General features: G+C 37.9%; 1 protein-coding gene across 7 annotated transcripts in view; it reads right to left on the bottom strand.

The window, feature by feature from the left end:
- The window catches only part of HEPH (hephaestin), an 86,325-nt gene that overhangs the window by 53,171 nt on the left and 14,226 nt on the right, over nucleotides 1-18,928 (bottom strand). For all 7 annotated transcript variants that reach the window (XM_033115874.1, XM_033115897.1, XM_033115922.1 and 4 more), the window contains 7 exons: nucleotides 17,944-18,198; nucleotides 15,521-15,689; nucleotides 14,110-14,246; nucleotides 8,985-9,116; nucleotides 6,037-6,248; nucleotides 4,931-5,081; nucleotides 2,340-2,552 (listed from right to left, as the gene is read on the bottom strand). In XM_033115874.1, the coding sequence (XP_032971765.1) occupies nucleotides 2,340-2,552; nucleotides 4,931-5,081; nucleotides 6,037-6,248; nucleotides 8,985-9,116; nucleotides 14,110-14,246; nucleotides 15,521-15,689; nucleotides 17,944-18,198 (1,269 nt within the window). The remainder of the gene's footprint in view (nucleotides 1-2,339; nucleotides 2,553-4,930; nucleotides 5,082-6,036; nucleotides 6,249-8,984; nucleotides 9,117-14,109; nucleotides 14,247-15,520; nucleotides 15,690-17,943; nucleotides 18,199-18,928) is intronic.

Here is an 18,928-nt window from a genome sequence, read left to right as displayed (position 1 = left end):
TGGTAGAAAATAACACATTGCTCTAGCATTTTTATCTGCCACTTTTCCTGGCTATTAAAGCTCTAGTATCGGTAGTTCTGTTGGAAGAGTTGAAGTATATTATGTAGGATGATATTTTAAAATACAATATGTCATTTCTGTTCAATGTAATATAGGCTTATTAAAACTTAAAGCACAACAAAAAGAGGATAAAAATTACCAATAAACCCCCACAATTGAAGCACTTTTAACATTTTGCTGTTTTTTTCTGGGCATTTGTTTCTCTATTTTGTTAAAAATAATTATAAGCCTCCAGCACACAGCATGTTGAACCTCCCTAGTAAAGTTTTTTTAAATTCATCCACAAAGCTGCCTAATTATATATGTATATTTACCAATTTCCATTGCTACTACTCTCTCTAGAATCCCAAAGACAAATTCTGGTCTTGGCTTTTCCATTAACTCAGCACTTTTGCCCTGTGCTTTGGAGAGCTACACACAATGGTCTCTCTCAGTATTTTTTTTCCGTAGATTTTATTTATTTGTTTATTTATTTATTTTCAATTATAGTTGACATGCAATATTATATTAGTTTCAGATGTACAGCATAGTGGTTAGACATGTATGTAATTTGTTAAGTGACCCCCCCCGCCAATTAGTCTAGTACCCACCCGGAACTATACTTAGTTATTACAATATTGTTGGCAAGCTCCCAGAGGCAGAATGAAGGATGCTTCACATTCAAGATATCATCTAAGAGTAAGAATCAATAGGAGTTTAAGGAGAATGGGCAAGTGGAAAAAGAAGAAAGAATAGAGCCAACATGTGTAATCTAAACAAAGCATTTCCCTGCTTTAGGACTCTATCTCTTCCGCCCATTAGTAAAATAAGTGAATTGAGATTATCTCAAAGGGGCTCTGCTAGCTCTAACAGTCTATGACTTTAGAAATCTTCAGAAAGAGGAAAGGGTTTGAAAATTCTGGAAAATGAAAAAGCAAAATGAGTTTGGGCTTTTGCTAGTAAGAAAATTCAGGAAACTTGAGGCAGAGTAACTTTTCAAGCCTTTATTTATATAAACCCATTTACTCCCTCTCTTCCCATACCAGATCAGAATGTTTTAAAGCCATCTACAGTCACCCTCCTTGGGACTCAGTGTGGCACAAAAATAATTTCATTCTTCCAAAGTAAGGGTGAACCCTGGGGAAGCATATAGACATCGCTCGGGAGCCTGGCTAATTTTGTAGCAAGGAGATTAAACCTAGGTTTTGGCTTTGAGACCAAGGCTAGAGTAGAGAGAAGGGTCTTTTTTATTCAGAAATTCCCTACCTGAGGTCTCTTGAAAAACACTTGTTTCTGTTGTTCCTTTTAGCTCCATTAACTGTTGTTTCTAATTTGCTAACAACTCTCCTGTGCCCAGTGTCAATCTGAAATTATTAAATTATCAAGGAGACTTATTTAGGGATTTTTTTTTTCAAATATGAATGGAATTTACAGAACTGAAATAAAGTTTAGTGGGAAATACCTGGAACTGACAGATATTTTTTTCTTACAAACACTATTGCCACCTACTGCCTAGAAAAAGAATATACCCTAGGATCTGCAAAGAGAAATTACTGCTACATTATGAAATCTGGAGAAACATTCTAGTCAAATTTCTTCATGAAAGGAAGATAGGGAGAAGGAGAAAGTGAGAGAGAGAAGCAGAGACAGAAGGAGAGGGAAGAAAGGAAGGAAGAAAGGGATAAAAAGAGGAAAGAAAGGGGAGGGAGGGAGAGAGAAGGGTGGACAGAGAAAGAAAATAAGAAAGAAATCTAGACACAGTGACGGGGAGTGATTAGACCAAAATTAAACAGCAAGTTAATGAAAGAGCCTGGACTAGAAGTTTCTGTGTCCCAATTCCTGGGCGAAACTGTTACAGCACATCCCTACCTCACTCCCACCAGAAGTTTGCTGAAATTCTGACAGAATATCAGAGTTGGAAGTGCTTATAGGTACATCTCATGGGCTTCCCTCCCCATGCAAAGACTGTACCTATAGAATCTCTATGTGGCTAAAGGGTTACGTGGCTAAGTCCACCCTGTGCCTATATAAGAATTGCTCTGACCCTGGGAAACATCTTTGTACCTCTCCTGTTGTTCCAGAAAAGAGCTTCCTCAGCTTTTCATTCTATTATGCCTGCAGCTGAGAAGGAAATCTAAATAACCACACATGGAGTGCACATTAAAGGGGAAAAGACAAGTGTTTTGAAAATTTCCTAAGTACCCTCAATATGACTCATTTTTTCTCTTCATCAGCCCCCTTCATCCAGCCCCATACCCAACAAAGCCTCTTAGTTTAGGGCCAGTTGCTAAGGCACTTACCAGGGTTGTCGGGCTGCATGATGGCTGTGACAAAGGTGTGAGGAAAGAGCATGGCTGCACTCTTTCTCATGCCCTGAAGCTGCACAGTGTTGCCCTGGAACATGACACCATGCACGTCAGTCTCAGTGCCCAGGCCGAGCAGGTGCCAGGCCACTGTGTCACCCTTGCACATGTCCAGCCTGGGCAGGTTAGAGAACAGAAACCCATTAATGGCTGGAAAACAAAAACACAAGACAAAATGGGGAGATGAAACCAGACTACTCAGGCACTGGCCAGCAGCATGGCATCAACTCTGAACTATGGTTTCCCACAACTTGAAATTTCTGAGTCATCCTCAACTCCTCAGCCTTCTTCCCTAAGCTAATTTAGTTCTATATATGAAGATCTGCCTCTTTGGGATAAGGGCCCATCTAGCCTTTCTGGCCTCACCTACTGCCCATCCTCCATCACACCACACATTCTTACAAAACTGAATTATTCTCCATTACCACAGTCCTTCACAGACACACAAAAGTATCAACCTCTCCCATTCCCACTCCCTTGAAGCTCTTCTCCCTTGGCTTCTGTAGCACCACATTTTCCTGGTTCTCTTACAACCTCTTTGTTTCTCCTCCGTCTTGTTCTTATTCTCCGTCCCTCTGTAAAGTGTTTAAGTTTCCTAAGGTTTCATCACTGCCATTGCCCTGGCTCTACCCCTCATTATCTCTGGCCTGAACTCCTGTAAAAGTCTCTTCCCTGTTACCCCTGCCTGCAGTTTATCCTCCCATCCTCTCTCTCTCTCTCTCTCTCTCTCTCTCTCTCTCTCTCTCTCTCTCTCTCTCTCTCTCTCTCTCTCTCTCTCACACACACCATTATCCTGTGAGCTCTATTTGCCTCTGCAAGTCCACAGCCTTAATCATGGTAGGTACTTATAATACACTTGTTGACTTCACATGCTGTTCCCTTTGCCTGGCATGTACTTTCCTCTGGTCTCTGTTACAGTAAATTGCTACTCATCCATCATGCTCCAACTCGAATGGTACCTCCCTTATGAAGCAGAGTTGTTATTCTATCTCTGGTTTCCATAAAACTTTTCACAAAATTCTGCCATATCACTTACCACAGAATCCAGTGATTTAATTACAAATCTATCGCGCACACTATATTGACCTAGCAGGAAGCATTTTTTTTCCTGTTGTTGTTTTCTGTATAAGTGTGGCTGCCCAAGCACCTGATATGTTGCCTAATACTAATCAGGTGCTCCATAAATTCACACTGGGATGAACTTGGTCTGCAGGAGTGTCTTACTTTTTCCAGCTGATATAACTGACTGGTGATTGGAACCAAGACATGGAGCCAAAAGACAACAATACACTTGTCCCTCTACACTCTCTCTACACTCCCCTCAAAAATATAGGGAGGCCTGCTTGAAACTGATCTCTCTTCAATGTCCCCACATCCAATGGATCTATCTTTAATGTAACCCTATTTGGTAATCCCCTGGGATGCTAATGGGAACATTGCTAACATCCTGATTCTGCTTCACCTGCCTATAATGTCTGATTGCAAACCTATTCAGCCTTCAAGCCCCAGCTCAAGTCTTCCCTTCTTCCAGGAATCCTTTAATTGGATTGCTCTTCATTAATGTTCTCCTCCTTTGAACTCTATGTCACTTAAAATCTGTTCCACACAATTTAGTACTTAATTATAGTCCATCTTGAATTGTTCTATAATTGTTTCATGGGTGTTATTAGTCTCATCTCATTGCAAAATGCTGGTAGAGTCTTGCAAACTGGGACCGTGTCTTTCCATTCATTCACTCACATGCCAAACCACCTCATTAATTTGGTAGTTCACTAGTTCATAAGCATTTACTGTGTATTAGACAGTGTAGAGGATACAGAGATAAGCAGCAAACAATACTCACCTTTAAGGATACTACGCTTTAACAGAAGTCCAAAGCAATGTGTAACAAATAACAATAATATTGGGGAGTGTATGGAACTTGCTATTAAAATACTCTGATAAAAATGCAATAGTAGTAGTTCAGAAGAGGGTGTCATAATCCTGGGTTTAGGTGATAAAAAATGGTTACATGGAGGAAATAACTTTTGAGTAGGGCCTTAGAGAATGGAAAGAATTTTCCCAGGCTGGGGGCAAAGATGTAGGGAAGGGCATTTTAAGTGGAGGGTAAAGCATTGCAAAAGCATGAAGTCAGAAAAGCCAAATCCACACAGAGAAAAGTAGCCTTTTTTTGGCTGGAGTATGGGGTTGTGGGGCAAGGGTAGTAGGCGATAAGGGAGGAGATAAAACTGGAAAGATGTCATGCCAGCTTACTCTTCTCAATCTATAGTGGATTCCTTGTGTGCAATCCTCATTTCACAGTACCTTTATCTAGTGTCTCCCATACTGTGTTAACACAGGACACCTCACTAGAAGGTGCTAAGTATAAGATGTTTTGTCAGATGTAATCCCTCAAACTAGTTCATCCCTTGGACAGAGCTGAACAGTGGAATCACAGTTTTCAGGAATGGGTCATGATTAAGTTTAGGTTAGATTTTATTTATAACCTCTCAGTTGTAGCTGAGAACAAAAGCACTCAGTCCCCATACCATGCATCTGATTGGAGTCTTGGAAACCCACGGCATCCTCTGAGAGTAGTCGGGAATCCAACATAGCAGCTACTTGATTGGTATTGCTGTACCAGCTCTTGTTCTCATCCAACACAGTGAAAAGGAGAAAGAATTCTTTATCCACCCCTTTCTGTAGGCCCAGTAGAAGAGAAGAGAGAGAGATAAATGACAAGTTTCAGCAATTGTAGACTGTGATGCTCCAGACACAATGATCCCTGATTCTTTCCCATTTCCTTTTCCAGACACAGAGTTGAGCCCATATCTCCCGCCTAGAACTGCAGTTGTCACTAGGCAGTTTTTCCTCAGGTAACCTCAAATTGCAAGTAGATTCAGGAGGTCCAAATAAAGTGACAAGATTTGGTGGGAGGAATTGTGAAAGGGAGCAAGGAAGAAGCACAATTTGAGGATTATGGAGAAGAGTTACAGAGTATGATAACATAGAAGAGAGCCTATAGTCACTTGGGAAGGAGTGAGGAAAGGTGGCTAGGAGATCAGGGGAGGACTCTGGTGGGATTAGAAAATAAGAAAAAAATAATTATAATAATTATTAATTTGCTATTTATTATTATTATTACTGCTAACATTACTGAGTGCTTACTAAGTACCAGACACTGTGCTAAGCACCATATGGATTATTTTAATTAATCCTCACAGAAACCCAAGATATCTTCTTCCATTGTGAACCCTTTACTACAGATGCGGAAACTAAAGCAAAGAGAGATTAAGTAACTTACACAAGGCTACACAGCTAGAAATGGTGAGCTGGATATGAAAGAAGACAACCAAATATTAAAGCAGATTTAGGAATTTGGAGCAAGGGTTAGGGGCCACTGAGACGAAAAAAATGAGATGATGAGAGGATATAAAGTAGAAAGGAACAGAGGCTAAGGAAGATGTGTGTTTGTGAGTGAAAAAATAACATGCAAGATACCATGAGGTCACCAATTATTAATATCTGATTCAAACCTCGGTTATTTTTTTCTATTCCCTCATCTCTAGAACCCAGTTTCATGCTTAACTCCTAGTCAGGAACCCAGCTTTATCCTCCCCTCAACAGACTTTCTAGCTAGAAACCCTGCCAATACCTGTTTGCCATCTGCACCCAAAGCACCAGCCTTGCACACTAGCAGGGGGCCCACCAAACCAGAATTTGTATCCCTTATGGGATCCACAGCAGAAAAGTACATCCAGGTGAGACAGGAAGGATCCTGAGCAGTAGGGCCGGCGTGGGGGGGTACTGTCCAGTGGTATGTTACTTTCTCAAAAGGCTTGGCCAGTAAGCCAGGGTGGGATGAGCCTGCAGGGGAAACATGAAACTCATTACTCACATTGGCTAAAGTGAGGATCATCAGTTTCAAACAGTGAGGTAAAGATCTTAGACTACAAAGGCATTTTGGAGCAGCAGCAGGAACAGCAGTAACATGGAATACTAAATATTGGAATGAATCCTGGGTAGGAGTCAAGACACTAGAGTTTGTTTCCTGGTTCTGCCACATCTTGTTATATGAACTGGGGAATTTAAACTTCCCAAAACTTTTCCAAACTCATAGGACCTAAGGGCTATGAGGCCCTAAAAGGGTCTTTAAAACTTATTTGGAATACCCCTCATTTGAAAACATATATTTATCTGCTCTTATATTCCTACCTCTGTCAAAAAATTTCCAGAGATGGGAGATTAACTACCTGTTATCATAGCCTGCTTCATCTTTTAATAGTTAGGATTGTTGAACACTTTTTCCTTCATATATATATATATATATATATATATATATATATATATATAATGGACGTATATATGTGTATATGAAAAACACTAAGGCTGTAAAATGAACACAAGTCATAGTTAAGCACATAAAAATTATTTTAAATTTTCAAACCTATTAGTAATCATAGTAGTACCAATAAAATAGCTAGATAACTTTTGCCTGTCAAATTAGCAATATTTTACAAATTAAAATAGTCAGTGTCAGTGAGAAATGATTCAGATGGCACTTACCCCTCTCACTCAGTTATAAAAAGGGTACATGAAAATAACCCTTTTGGGGGAAAAATGTTGGCAAAATGTATCAAAAGCCTTAAAAAGGTTCATATCCACAAAAACTGTTAAGATATATAATATAAATACTAAAAAGAATATTCAACCTAATGCAAATCAAAACAACAGGGAGTTCTGTTGTTTGCCTGCAAGACTGACATTTTGACCAAGATTAAAATGGCTGCCCTGTTTTGGTGAGGTTGTAAGACAATAGGTCTTCCCTCTCAGTTACTAGTGATGGAACTCAAAATTGATGGGACCGCAACTTTTTCCAGAGAGTAATTTGGATGTACTTACCAAAAATTTTAATGTGTGTACCCTCAGACACAGTGATTCCACATCATAAAAATATATTCTGTTTTTTTTTAATTAAAGTTTATTGGGGTGACAATTGTTAGTAAAGTTACATAAATTTCAGGTATACAATTCTGTATTACGTGCCCTATAAATCCCATTGTGTGTTCACCACCCAGAGTCAGTTCTCCTTCCATCATCATATATTTGATCCCCCTTACCCTCATCTACCACCCCCCTCCCCCTTATCCTCTGGTAACCACTAAACTATTGTCTGTGTCTATGAGTTTTTGTTTCTCGTTAAAAAAAATTGTATATATATTTTAATGAGAAACATTAAACATATATATATATATATATACATATATATATATACACATTCTGAAGAAATAATCATAAAAGTGTGCAAAGAAGCATGCACAAGGATATTTGTAGTATAACCTGTAACAGGATGGTATAGTTTAGTATGCTATTAACTTACCTTCCCTTATTCACTCATTGTTCACTCTTGAAAATTTCAAACATATAGAAAAATTTAAAGGTTAGAACAATAATCACCCTACCACCTGGAGTTGATTGTTAATTTTCTGCATGCTTTAATTCATCTACATCTATGTGTATGTATATCTACACACACATATATACACACACATAGTTTTTGTTTGTTTGCTTTTGCTAAATTTAGAAGTAAAATGCAAGCATCATGATATTTTATTTCTAAATATATCAGTAAGCATCTCCTGTATTACCACAGTAACTTTACCACACCTAAAAAATACCCTAATATCATCTAATATCCATCCTATATAAAAAATTTCTAAATTATTTCCAAAATGTCTCTTAAGGTTATTTTTTATAACTAGAATCAGACAAGTTTTACATGTTGCCTGTGGTGTTGTCTCTTTAATTTTTTACCCTACGGCATTGACTTCTTGAAGAGACTAGATCAGTTACCTTGTAGAAAGTTCTTTTAGTCTAGACTTGACTGTAATTTTGCCCTTTATGCTTTCAGTATTTTTAATATTTTTGGCTTGGGATTAGCATGTGTTAATATTCTCAGAGAAAACAAAAAATTAATTACCCAATAATCCCACTTTAGGATTCCCTCCAGAGATAGAAATCCAAACCATATGTGTGTATTCATTCATTGCAACATGATTTACAACATTCTAAAATAATGGAAACTAATTTACCTGTACAAACAATAGAGGATAAGATAAAGAAATTATGGCAAATCCATGTGATGGAGTATTATATAGTCATTAAAATATTTATAACATTATGTAATGGGAAAATGGACAAAATATAATGGTAAGTGAAAATAGTATAATATAAAACTATGCAAACCACATGATCACAAATCTATAAATATATACATTTTATAAGCACAGATAACATATTAAAAGGTATATAAAATATAAGGGCATTTTATCTAGGAATGATGTTTATTTATTTTATAATTTTCCATGTTTTTCAAAATTCCATAACATATATATGTTATTTTATAATCAAAATATATTTAAAAGTGGTCTCTTATTGAGTCAAGCTCTGCCTTGCTATAATATCATATATTCATTCAACAACATCCACACATGGCTGTTAATTCTATTTCCTTCTCCCTCCTTGCCTCCCTTATTTATTTGTCCTTTAGAGCTACCTGCTATTACCTGCAGCCCACATTAGCTGGAAACCCTGCCTGCTCACCATCATTGTACACAGTTCCCTCGTAGTCTTTCTCATAAAAGACCCCATGAGGCTGTATGCTAAATGCCCGTGAGGCACGGTTGTAGAAGATCACCTGGATGGTGTCACCCACCTCAGCCCGGATCACTGGCCCTGTCAAATGGGAAGGAGAGACAATAAAAATGAAAACAGGGATAGCAAGGGAGGATGGAAACAGAAAAAGAGGGAGGGAAAGAAAAGGGAAGTGAAAAAGAGAACTCCTGTCTTTGCAATGATAAGAATAATCTTTTGCAAGTATATTGCAATTTACAGCTATAAAAAAAAAAAACATTAAAATCCATTATACCATTTCGATCCTCAAATATCATTCTAAGGTATACAGGGCAGGGGATATCTTCATTTTACAGATGAGGAAAGTGCAGCTCAGAGAGGTGGAACTGATCTGCTCAAATTCGAACGACTGATTAGGGACAGAGACAGGGCCTAAAGCCAGGGCTTTCTCCCACTCCACTGCCAGGTCCGATTACATTTCCCTTGCCTTTATTGACCCAGTTCCCATAGTTGCATTTCCTGGTAGGACCAATCTAAATATCTGAGCTTGCCTTAATCCTAAACCAATTCTGAACAGATAAAATTGATATCTTCTATCCAGGCTCTGAACTAGGTAGTCTAGCCATGACTACTGTACTTTTCTTGCTCCACTACCCACTACCTCTGACTTAGATTAGGTCACCTTTGAGACCAACCAGAAATACCAATACAATACCCTCAGCACTTATGCTGATTCTAACCCTAGCTCACAGTTTCTGGCTTGGTTTTTACTCAATGCCCATACCTAATGATCCACCTCTGTTCAAGACTGGTGACCAATACCCCACTCATAATAATGGATGAGACAACCAGACAGAAGATGAATAAGAAAACAGAAGATTTAAACAACACAATAGGCCAACTAGATCTAACACATACAGAACACTGTACCCAACAACAACAGGGTACATATTCTTCTCAAGTGCACATGGGAAACTGTCCAAGATAAACCATACATTAGGCTTCAAATTAAGCCTCAATAGATTTATAAAGATACCATATGAATCGTCTTCTCCAACCACAATGGGATGAAGTTAGAAATCAATAAGAGAAGGAAAAATGGATAATTTACAAAATTGCAGAAGTTAAACAATACATTTTTAAAGAACCAATTGATCAAAGAAGCAATCACAAGGCAAATTATAGAATACTTAGAAGCAAACAAAAATGAAAATGAAAAAATAAAACACCATATATCAAAATATGAGATGCAGCAAAAATAGTGCTAAGGGAGAAATTTATAAACACTTACATTAAAAACAACAACAACAAAGGAAAGATATCAAATCAACAACCTAACTTTACAACTTAAGGAATTGGAAAAGAAAAATAAACTAAACCAAAATGTAGCAGAAAAAAAAGTATAATAATGATAAATGAAATAGAGAACAGTAAAACAATAAAGAAAATCAACAGAACCAAAAGTTGATTCTTCAAAAAAATTAACAAAATTGACAAATACTTAGCTAGATGAACTAAGAAAAAAATAGAGAAGACTCAAATTACTAAAATCAAAAATGAAAGTGCAAACATTAATACCAATCCTACGAAAATAAAGATTATAAGAGAGTACTATGAACAATTGTGCACCAACAAGTTGATTAACCTAGTTGAAAATGGACAAATTCTGAAAACAGAAAACCTACTTAGCCTCAAATATAAAGAAATAGAACATCTGAATAGACCTGTACGTAGTAAGGAGACTGAATCAGTAACAAAAAATCTCACAAAATTTAAAAGCCCTGGAATTGAGGGCTTCACGGGTGATTGCTACCAAACATTTAAAAACTAATACCAATTCTTCTCAAACTTTTCAAAAATATTGAAGAGGAGGGAATACTTTTCAACTCATTCTATGAAGCCAGCATTACCATGTTATCAAAGCCAAACAAAGACATTACAAGAAAATTATACACCAATATCACTTAAAAACATTGATGCAAAAATTCTTTTTTATTAAATTTATTGGGGCGACACTGGGTAGTAAAATTATATAGATTTCAAGTGTACATTTCTATATAATACTTCATCTATATATTGCATTGTATGTTCACACCCAGAATCAGGCCTCCTTCCATCACCGTATATTTGATCCCCTTTTCCCTCTTCTGACACCACTCCTCCCCATGTACCCTCTGATAACCACTAAGCTGTTGTGTCTATGAGTTTTTGATTGTTTGTTTCTTTGGGTTTTTTTAAAAGATTTTTTATTAAAATACAGCTAACATACAATATTATATCAGTTTCAGGTGTACATCATAGTTATTCAACATTACCCATCTAGCTCTATACAGTGTTATTACCACATTACTGATTTTATTCCCTATGCTAAATAAGTGATCACACGATAAGTCCAGCAACTATCTGATACTGTACCACACTATCACAATATTATTTTCCCCCACCATTTTTCCACAGCTGAAATATCCCTCCTGATCTTTAATGGTCTCACGCCAATGTGGGACCAGCCCTTTCCATGCCTCTGCCCCTCCTACCAGTCTTGAGATGGCTTCTTCTGCACGTCTTTAGTTGGAGAACTTTGGTTCAGTGAGATTTTAGGCAATTCTCAATGATGGTTATTTTGTAGTTTAGTTATAATTTTGATGTGTTCGTGAGAGAAGGTAAGGACAGTGTTTTTCTACTGTGCCATCTTGATCTAAAAGCTTGTTTTATTCCTTTGTTGGTTTCAGTTTTATATCCCACATATGAGTGAAGTCATATGGTTTTTAGCTTTTTCCTGTCTGGCTTATTTTGCTAAGCATATTAATTTCCAGATTCCATGTTGTCGCAAATGGAAGTATTTCATTTTTTCTTATGGCTGAGTAGTATTCCATTGTGTATATATACCACATCTTCTCTATCCAATCATCTATCAAAGGACTCCTTGGTTGTTTTCATGTCTTGGCCACCATAAATAATGATGCAATGAACACTGGGGTACATATACCTTTATGGATAAATGTTTTCAGATTTTGGGGGTAGATACCCAGGAAAGAGATTGCTGTGTCATATGGTAAATCTATTCTTAATTTTTTGGGGAACCTCCATACTGTTTTCCATAGTGGCTTTACCAATTTACATTCCCACCAGCAGTGTATGAGGGCTCCTTTTATTCCACAAGTCCTCCAAGACTTGTTATTATTTGCCTTGTTGATTATAGCCATTCTAACAGGTGTTAGGTGATATCTCATTGTGTTTTTGATTTGCATTTCCCTAATAGCTAGTGAATTTGAGCTTGTTTTCATATATCTGTTGGTTGTTTGTATCTCTTCTTGGGAAAGTGTCTGTTTAGGACCTCTGCCCAGTTTTTAATTCAATTGTTTATTTTTTTGTTGTTGAGTTGTTGAATTCCTTATATAGTTGGATATCTGTCCCTTATCTGAGGCATTGTTTGTAAATATCTTCTCCCATTTGGTTGGTTGCCTTTCTGTTTTGTTGATGATTTCTTTTGCTGTGCACAAGCTGTTTAGTTTGATATAGTCCCATTCATTTTTTTTGTTTGTTTTGCTTTTACTTCCCTTACCTTTGAGGTCAGATTCATAAAATCAATGTACAAAAATCTATTGCATTCCTACATACTAACAATGAAATTTCAGGAAAAAATTAAAAAATTCCTTTTGCAATTGCAACAAAAAGAATAAAATACCTAGGAATAAACTTAACAAAGGATGTGAAGGACCTATACACTGAAAACTATAAGACATTTTGAAAAGAAATTGAAGAAGACACAAAGAAATGGAAAGATATTCTGTGTTCATGGATTGGATAAATCAACAGAGTTAAAATGACCATATTACCTAAAACAATATACAGATTTAATGCAATCCCCATCAAAATCCCAGTGGCACTGTTTAAAGAAATATAACAAATAATCATCAGATTTGTATGGAATCACAAAAGACCCTGAATAGCCAAAACAATCCTAAGAAAAAGAACAGTGTTGGAGGTATCACACTCCCTGACTTCAATTTGTGCTACAAAGCAACAATAATTAGAACAGCATGGTATTGGCAGAAAAACAGACACACAGACCAATGGAATAGAATTAAAAACCCAGAAATAAACCCACATATATGTAGCAGATAATATTTGATACAGGAGCCAAAAACATACAACGGAGAAAAGACAGCCTCTTCAATAAACGGTGCTGGGAAAACTGGAAAGCCACATGTAAAAGAACTAAACTAGACTGATATCTATCACCATTTTCCAAAATTAACTCAAAATGGATCAAAGACCTAAATATAAGACCTGAAGCAATAAACTTCACAGAAGAAAGCATAGGTACTAAACTTATGGACCTTGGGTAAAAAGAGGATTTCATGAAAAAATCTTAACAAAATACAAGCAAACCAAGTTCAGCAGCATATTAAAAGGATTATATATCATGACCAGATGGGGTACATTCCTGGGATGCGAGGATGTTTCAACATATGAAAATTAATCAATGTAATACACCGTATTAACAGAATGAAAGAAAAAACAAACACACGATCATCTCAATTGATGCAGAAAAAGCATCTAACAAAATTCAACACCATTTCATAATAAAACATTTTAAAAACTAGGAATAAAAGGGGACTGCCTAAACATAATGAAAACCCACAGCAAGCACCATACTCAGTGCTGGAAGACTGAAAGCTTTTCCTCTGAGATCAGGAACAAGTGCCTGCTTTCACCACTTGTTTTCAACATACACGTATTAATGGAAATTCTAACATGCTCACTGAAAATAGATTCAGTAGTAAAGTAAGTATGCAAAATGCTACATATTCTTTTGGAGATTCATGATGATCAAAAATAAATCCAAATTTCTGAGTAACCCTGCAGCAAAGAACACTATTTGACTATGTTTTATTTGACTATGTTTAACCTAGAGTTTTGTAAACACATTCAGACCCATAACCCTTCTTCACAAAACACTCATCTCTTGGTACTCACTTCGGGAGATGCTGATCTAGAGTGTGCCTCTGAGCTGCCCCCAGGCTCCAGTTTCTAAGTCCTCCCTAGTTCTCTGGCTCTAGTTAATGAATGCCATAAGTTAAAGATTCCTCACCCAGGATTCCAAGATGGTTATCTTCCTCCAGGTGAACCTTTTCCTGGAATGTTTCATCTTGAAAGGCTTCATATCGGACTTTCCAGTAAGTGCCCCCAATTCGGCTGGAGCTCTTCTTGAAAAATTTTTCTGAACCACTGGCATACAAGGAGGCAAATGTCACATAATATAACGATGTATCAAACACTCCCATTTCACCCTTGGTTTCATCAAGTTATGGATCTTTATGGTTAGAAAAGACCTCAGAGATCATCCAGGGTTAGCTTCCACCCAGTGAGGTTATCTCCTCTGGTGACACCACTAATAAATAATATGCAGCTTGTGCTTCAGCCTTTCCAAGGTCAGGGAACTAATTTTCAGAGAAACCAATCCCTCTTACAGTTGAATAGTTTTAATGATTGGAGTTTTTTTTGTTTTGTTTTGTTTTGTTTTTTTTTGTTGTCGTTGTTGTTTTTTTAATAATAGCTTGAAATATTCTTGCTTGTAAGTTCCAGACACTAACACCAGTTCTGCCCTCCTGAGTTACTTAGCCTTACGTCTGTCCTGAATCATCTTTAGGTACTCGAGATCCTTTCTCCCTCTACTAAAAAGTACCATTGATTCCAAAATGAAAGCTCACTAACTTAGCAAAACCAGCTGGAGATTCTAGAAGCCATGGTGAGACCCAAGTGCCTACTTTCTTATGTTTTTTGCAAATTCATTCCATTATTTCTTGCTGGAAGAATAAACATGATGGGTGCCGTAGGATAATCCCCCAAACTCTCTTAGTCATCTACAATCCCCTTTCAATGCCTCTTCTGCCAAAGACATGAAATCACTGATGTCAGGCCAGTGAGTAGGTATAACTTAAGGCCTAACAACTGAATAGGGCACTAACTTGCTCTATCTTGCCCAATCTGACTCATGAATGAGAAAGGAGAATTTGGAGAAATTCCTCCAAAAGGATGGGCTTGGAACAGCACAAGGCAGGTTGCTTCCCTTCTTCCCACATTTCTGAGAGTGCTTTTTACGCTCCTGTTTAAATGCCTCCTTCAGAGTATGGGAAAGAAAGAAAGGAGCAAGGAGGTAAATAATGGGTAAAATAAAGAGGAGTTTGAGAAATGCCATTTCAGCTGATCTTGTCCCACCCAGGCCTCCTTTTCTGGATGTTGCTTGGGATGATAGCAAGACTAATTTCAAACACTGCTAGAACCTTTTCCTGGGGATATGACATAACCCTACAGCAAGCTTTGTAGCTCCCTGAAAAGAAGCTGTTCAGGAGGGCAAAAAAATTTGGTTAACAGTTGTGTCATGTAACTCCAGTCAGACAATGATTGTGATACCCAAGTAAAAGTGAGAGATTTCTGAGAGGGAGTAATAGGTATTTGGGGCTGGGCCCAGGAGTAGGGAAATAAAGCCCACTACTTCTTACCTGCCTGGTTCCCTCAAATTCTTCCCAGTATTCCCATCATGCCCCATTGGGCCGTAGTCCCATTGAATTTCATAGGCCGCAATGAAGTACTGCCGGACTTTTCCTGTTAGTAGGTTCATGGGGGGGGCCATGGAGCAAGACTTGACATTGTAGAGTGCTTGCATGCCATCTGGAGGAAGAACATCATGGCTGGCCCCATTTCATTTAACAGGTTCTACAGACGTCCCACTTTCCTCCTTCTCCTGTTTCCTCCTCCCATCCTTCACTAGGCTCTTTACCCCTGCCTCCAAATGGACCATTTTCTCTCACTCCTTAAGAGCCTGACTGGGACAGAGGGAGCCCCAGGTGGGAATTCAAGTACCTCCACCTGCTCACGAGCACTGACTCATTTACCAAATCTTTACTTCTGCCTCTGCAAAAGGCTTACATTGTACAGATATCACAGAGCTTGGAAGTCTGAATACCTGAGTACAAGTCCCATCCTTATCAATAGGATGTCAGGCAAGTCAATTCCTAGATCTGAACTTTAATCCCTGTTTTGTACATGAGGAGAATAGGAAATCTACCACACTGGGCTAGTGGGAGCATGAAATGAAATAAAGAGGAGTAAGTAATTTGTAAAGAGGGACTCTCCCCAAATAATGGAACATATTCTGTACGTGGAAATTAAGCTTCAGACTTAGAAAGAATTGTCAGGAAAACATTGATTCTAAGTAGTGTCTCCAAAATGTGGAAAATGTTACATTGAGGTATAGTGGTAATCGATGATACTGCCTTATATTTGCTTGGCAACTTATAGAGGCCATTTAATTACATTATCTCATTTGAGTCTCACAACATCCCAAGGATATTTGAAAGTGTAAAATAGAAATCTGGGATATGAAAAAAGATGAGGAAAGGATATTCATCTTTATTGAATATATATATATATATATATATATTCAATAAAGTAAATATATACATATATACACATATATGTGTGTGTGTATATATATATATATTTGTGTGTGTGTATATATATATACATAAAACACCTGTGTCAGGTGTTTTACATATGTTGTCTCCTTCAATCCTCATAATCACCCTGTGAAATAGACTTTTAATATCTTCTTTCCCAGATGGAGAAAAACTAAGGATCAGAGAGGTTAAGTATCTTTCCCAAGATAACACAGCTAGTCAGTGGTGCAGTTGAGATTTAAGCTCCTATCTTTTAACTGCAAATTTGAGTGCTCATTTTCTTCTCTGATATCTACTATTTTGGTCTCATCATTCCCCTGGTCTCTAAGATTCAAAATCACATTATTGCTCTGAAATCCTATTACAACTTAATGAGGTAGGAATCATTGTTGTAATCTTCAGATGAGGAAACAGAGGCTTAGAGAAATGATATGACTTACCAAAGTTAACTCAGCAACTGGTGGGACCAGGATTTGAATCCAGGATTGTCTGGCTCTAAGGCCCATGCTTGTTCTACTATTGCACTGGATTCCTAACCTCCATCTGTATTCATATTCACTTACCTAGGTAACTTTGGGACCAAGGGAAGACCCTGGTTATGGAGCATGGGTAACTGGCCCCTATTGGAAAAAGCCTTCCACCCCAGACTCATTATCCCACCAGTCTATAACTCCTCACCTACTCAAATTCATTTTCACATACTCACATATCACTTTCCTGACATCCACCTGCTTTACCATATATCAAATAATTCTAGAAAGGGAGAGCTGGAGAGGATCTTAGAGACTATTTAGACCAAATCTCCCATTTCATAAATGTGGCAAATGAGGCCTAGAAATGGGAGGGACTTTTCCAAAGTTATTACAGTGAGTTTTTCACAGAGCTGAGATAACAACTGAAACCATCTACTCACCTATCTGCTCTTTCCATTGCTTCATATGTTCCTCCTCTCTGCTGATGTTCCTCAACATGCTATGCCATTGCTCAAACCATTCTCCCTCTGAAAACCAAACATTCTACCCCTATTTCTGTTGGATCCCCCAGAGTGTCACCACTTGCCCACAATACTCCATGATCCCCTGCAAAAGCCTTACTCTTCATTAACTGATCTCTTCTTTACTCCCTGTTCAGTCAGCTGCAAATACCCCCATGTCTTAATTCCTTAGGATTCTGAGAAAAGAAACAAACAAACAGCAGCTTAAAAGTCCACTTATCCTTCCCTATACCATCTTATGTTAGAGATGAAGAAGATGAAACCCTGAGAGATATGCCCGAGGTCACCCTACAATTTAATGGCTGAGCCAGGAAAGAACCTGGGTCCCCAGAACTCTACTGTTCCATCCTTTATTCCTAGCTGTCTCACCTGAAAGACCTATCTTATGATTCCAGGCCAGAAGCCCAGACTCCTGTTAACCATATTGCCACCTTTCTCCCATACCTCATGGGCCAGAGATGTTGGATCTCACCTTGCAAGTGACTATTCACTTGACAGCTAATTAACCATATGCCAACTTCCTGGGGCACCATCTCAGCAGTCACAAAAGTGGCAGGAAAAATGTGAGCCACATCAGTGCGGTGGCCCCGGATAGTCAGCATCTGTCCATGAAAGAAAGCTGTGTGGACATCTACTTCATTGCCCATGCCAAACAAGTGCCAGGCCACACGCTTCTGTGCACACATGTTCAGTTCTGGTAAGTTCCCAAATACAAAGCCATTGATTGCTGAAAAATAAAACCCAAAGAAAATATCAGAGTTAGGGAAAGACAGCCCAAAGGAAAAGCCTTACAATTTGACAATAATAAAATATAACATTTAGATGAGGTTTTAAAGAGCACGCTGTGCTGACAATATGCATTATCTCATTTAAATCTCACAAACAACCGTGGGAGATAGGCAGACACCAATGGTATCATGCAAAAAATGAGAAAAGCCTGGCTGAGAGAGGTAAAATTACTTCCCTCTCAAAGTCACAGAGCTATTAAGTGGTAGAGCCAAGATTCCAACCCAGCAATCCAAGGAAGCTTTCTAAGGAATGGGGTTTATTTTGTATGGTATTCTTTCCTTCCAGGACAATTTCCTTCTAAAATTTCCACAGGACAAGTGTCAATTTAGCTGAATAATGACTATGGTTATTATAAGCAATTGGCATAAAATTCAAGAGAAATTTGAGATATCCAACTCATCCCTCACAGTAAGCTTCCCTCTGAGTTTTTACTTCCCCTTGGGACTGTCTGGCTTTGAGCCCACCTTTGTCACCAAAGGTAAGTCCCTCCTTTAATTAAACAAAAACAAAGTCAACTTGTTTCTATCCCAAAATCACTTCTCTGCCCATGCCTCAGGGCTTTTGCATCTTTAGTTAGTTCATTTTAAATTTAATTAAGATGATATATTATAGGCAATATTTTTTTTTCTCCACAAAGTGGATAATTCTTCCAATTTGCACCCTTTTTA

This window comes from Rhinolophus ferrumequinum, chromosome X (genome assembly GCF_004115265.2).
Source record: "Rhinolophus ferrumequinum isolate MPI-CBG mRhiFer1 chromosome X, mRhiFer1_v1.p, whole genome shotgun sequence".
NCBI lineage: Eukaryota > Metazoa > Chordata > Mammalia > Chiroptera > Rhinolophidae > Rhinolophus > Rhinolophus ferrumequinum.
The sequence above is the reverse complement of the archived record's forward strand: the minus strand, read 5'-3'. Positions and strand labels throughout refer to the sequence as shown.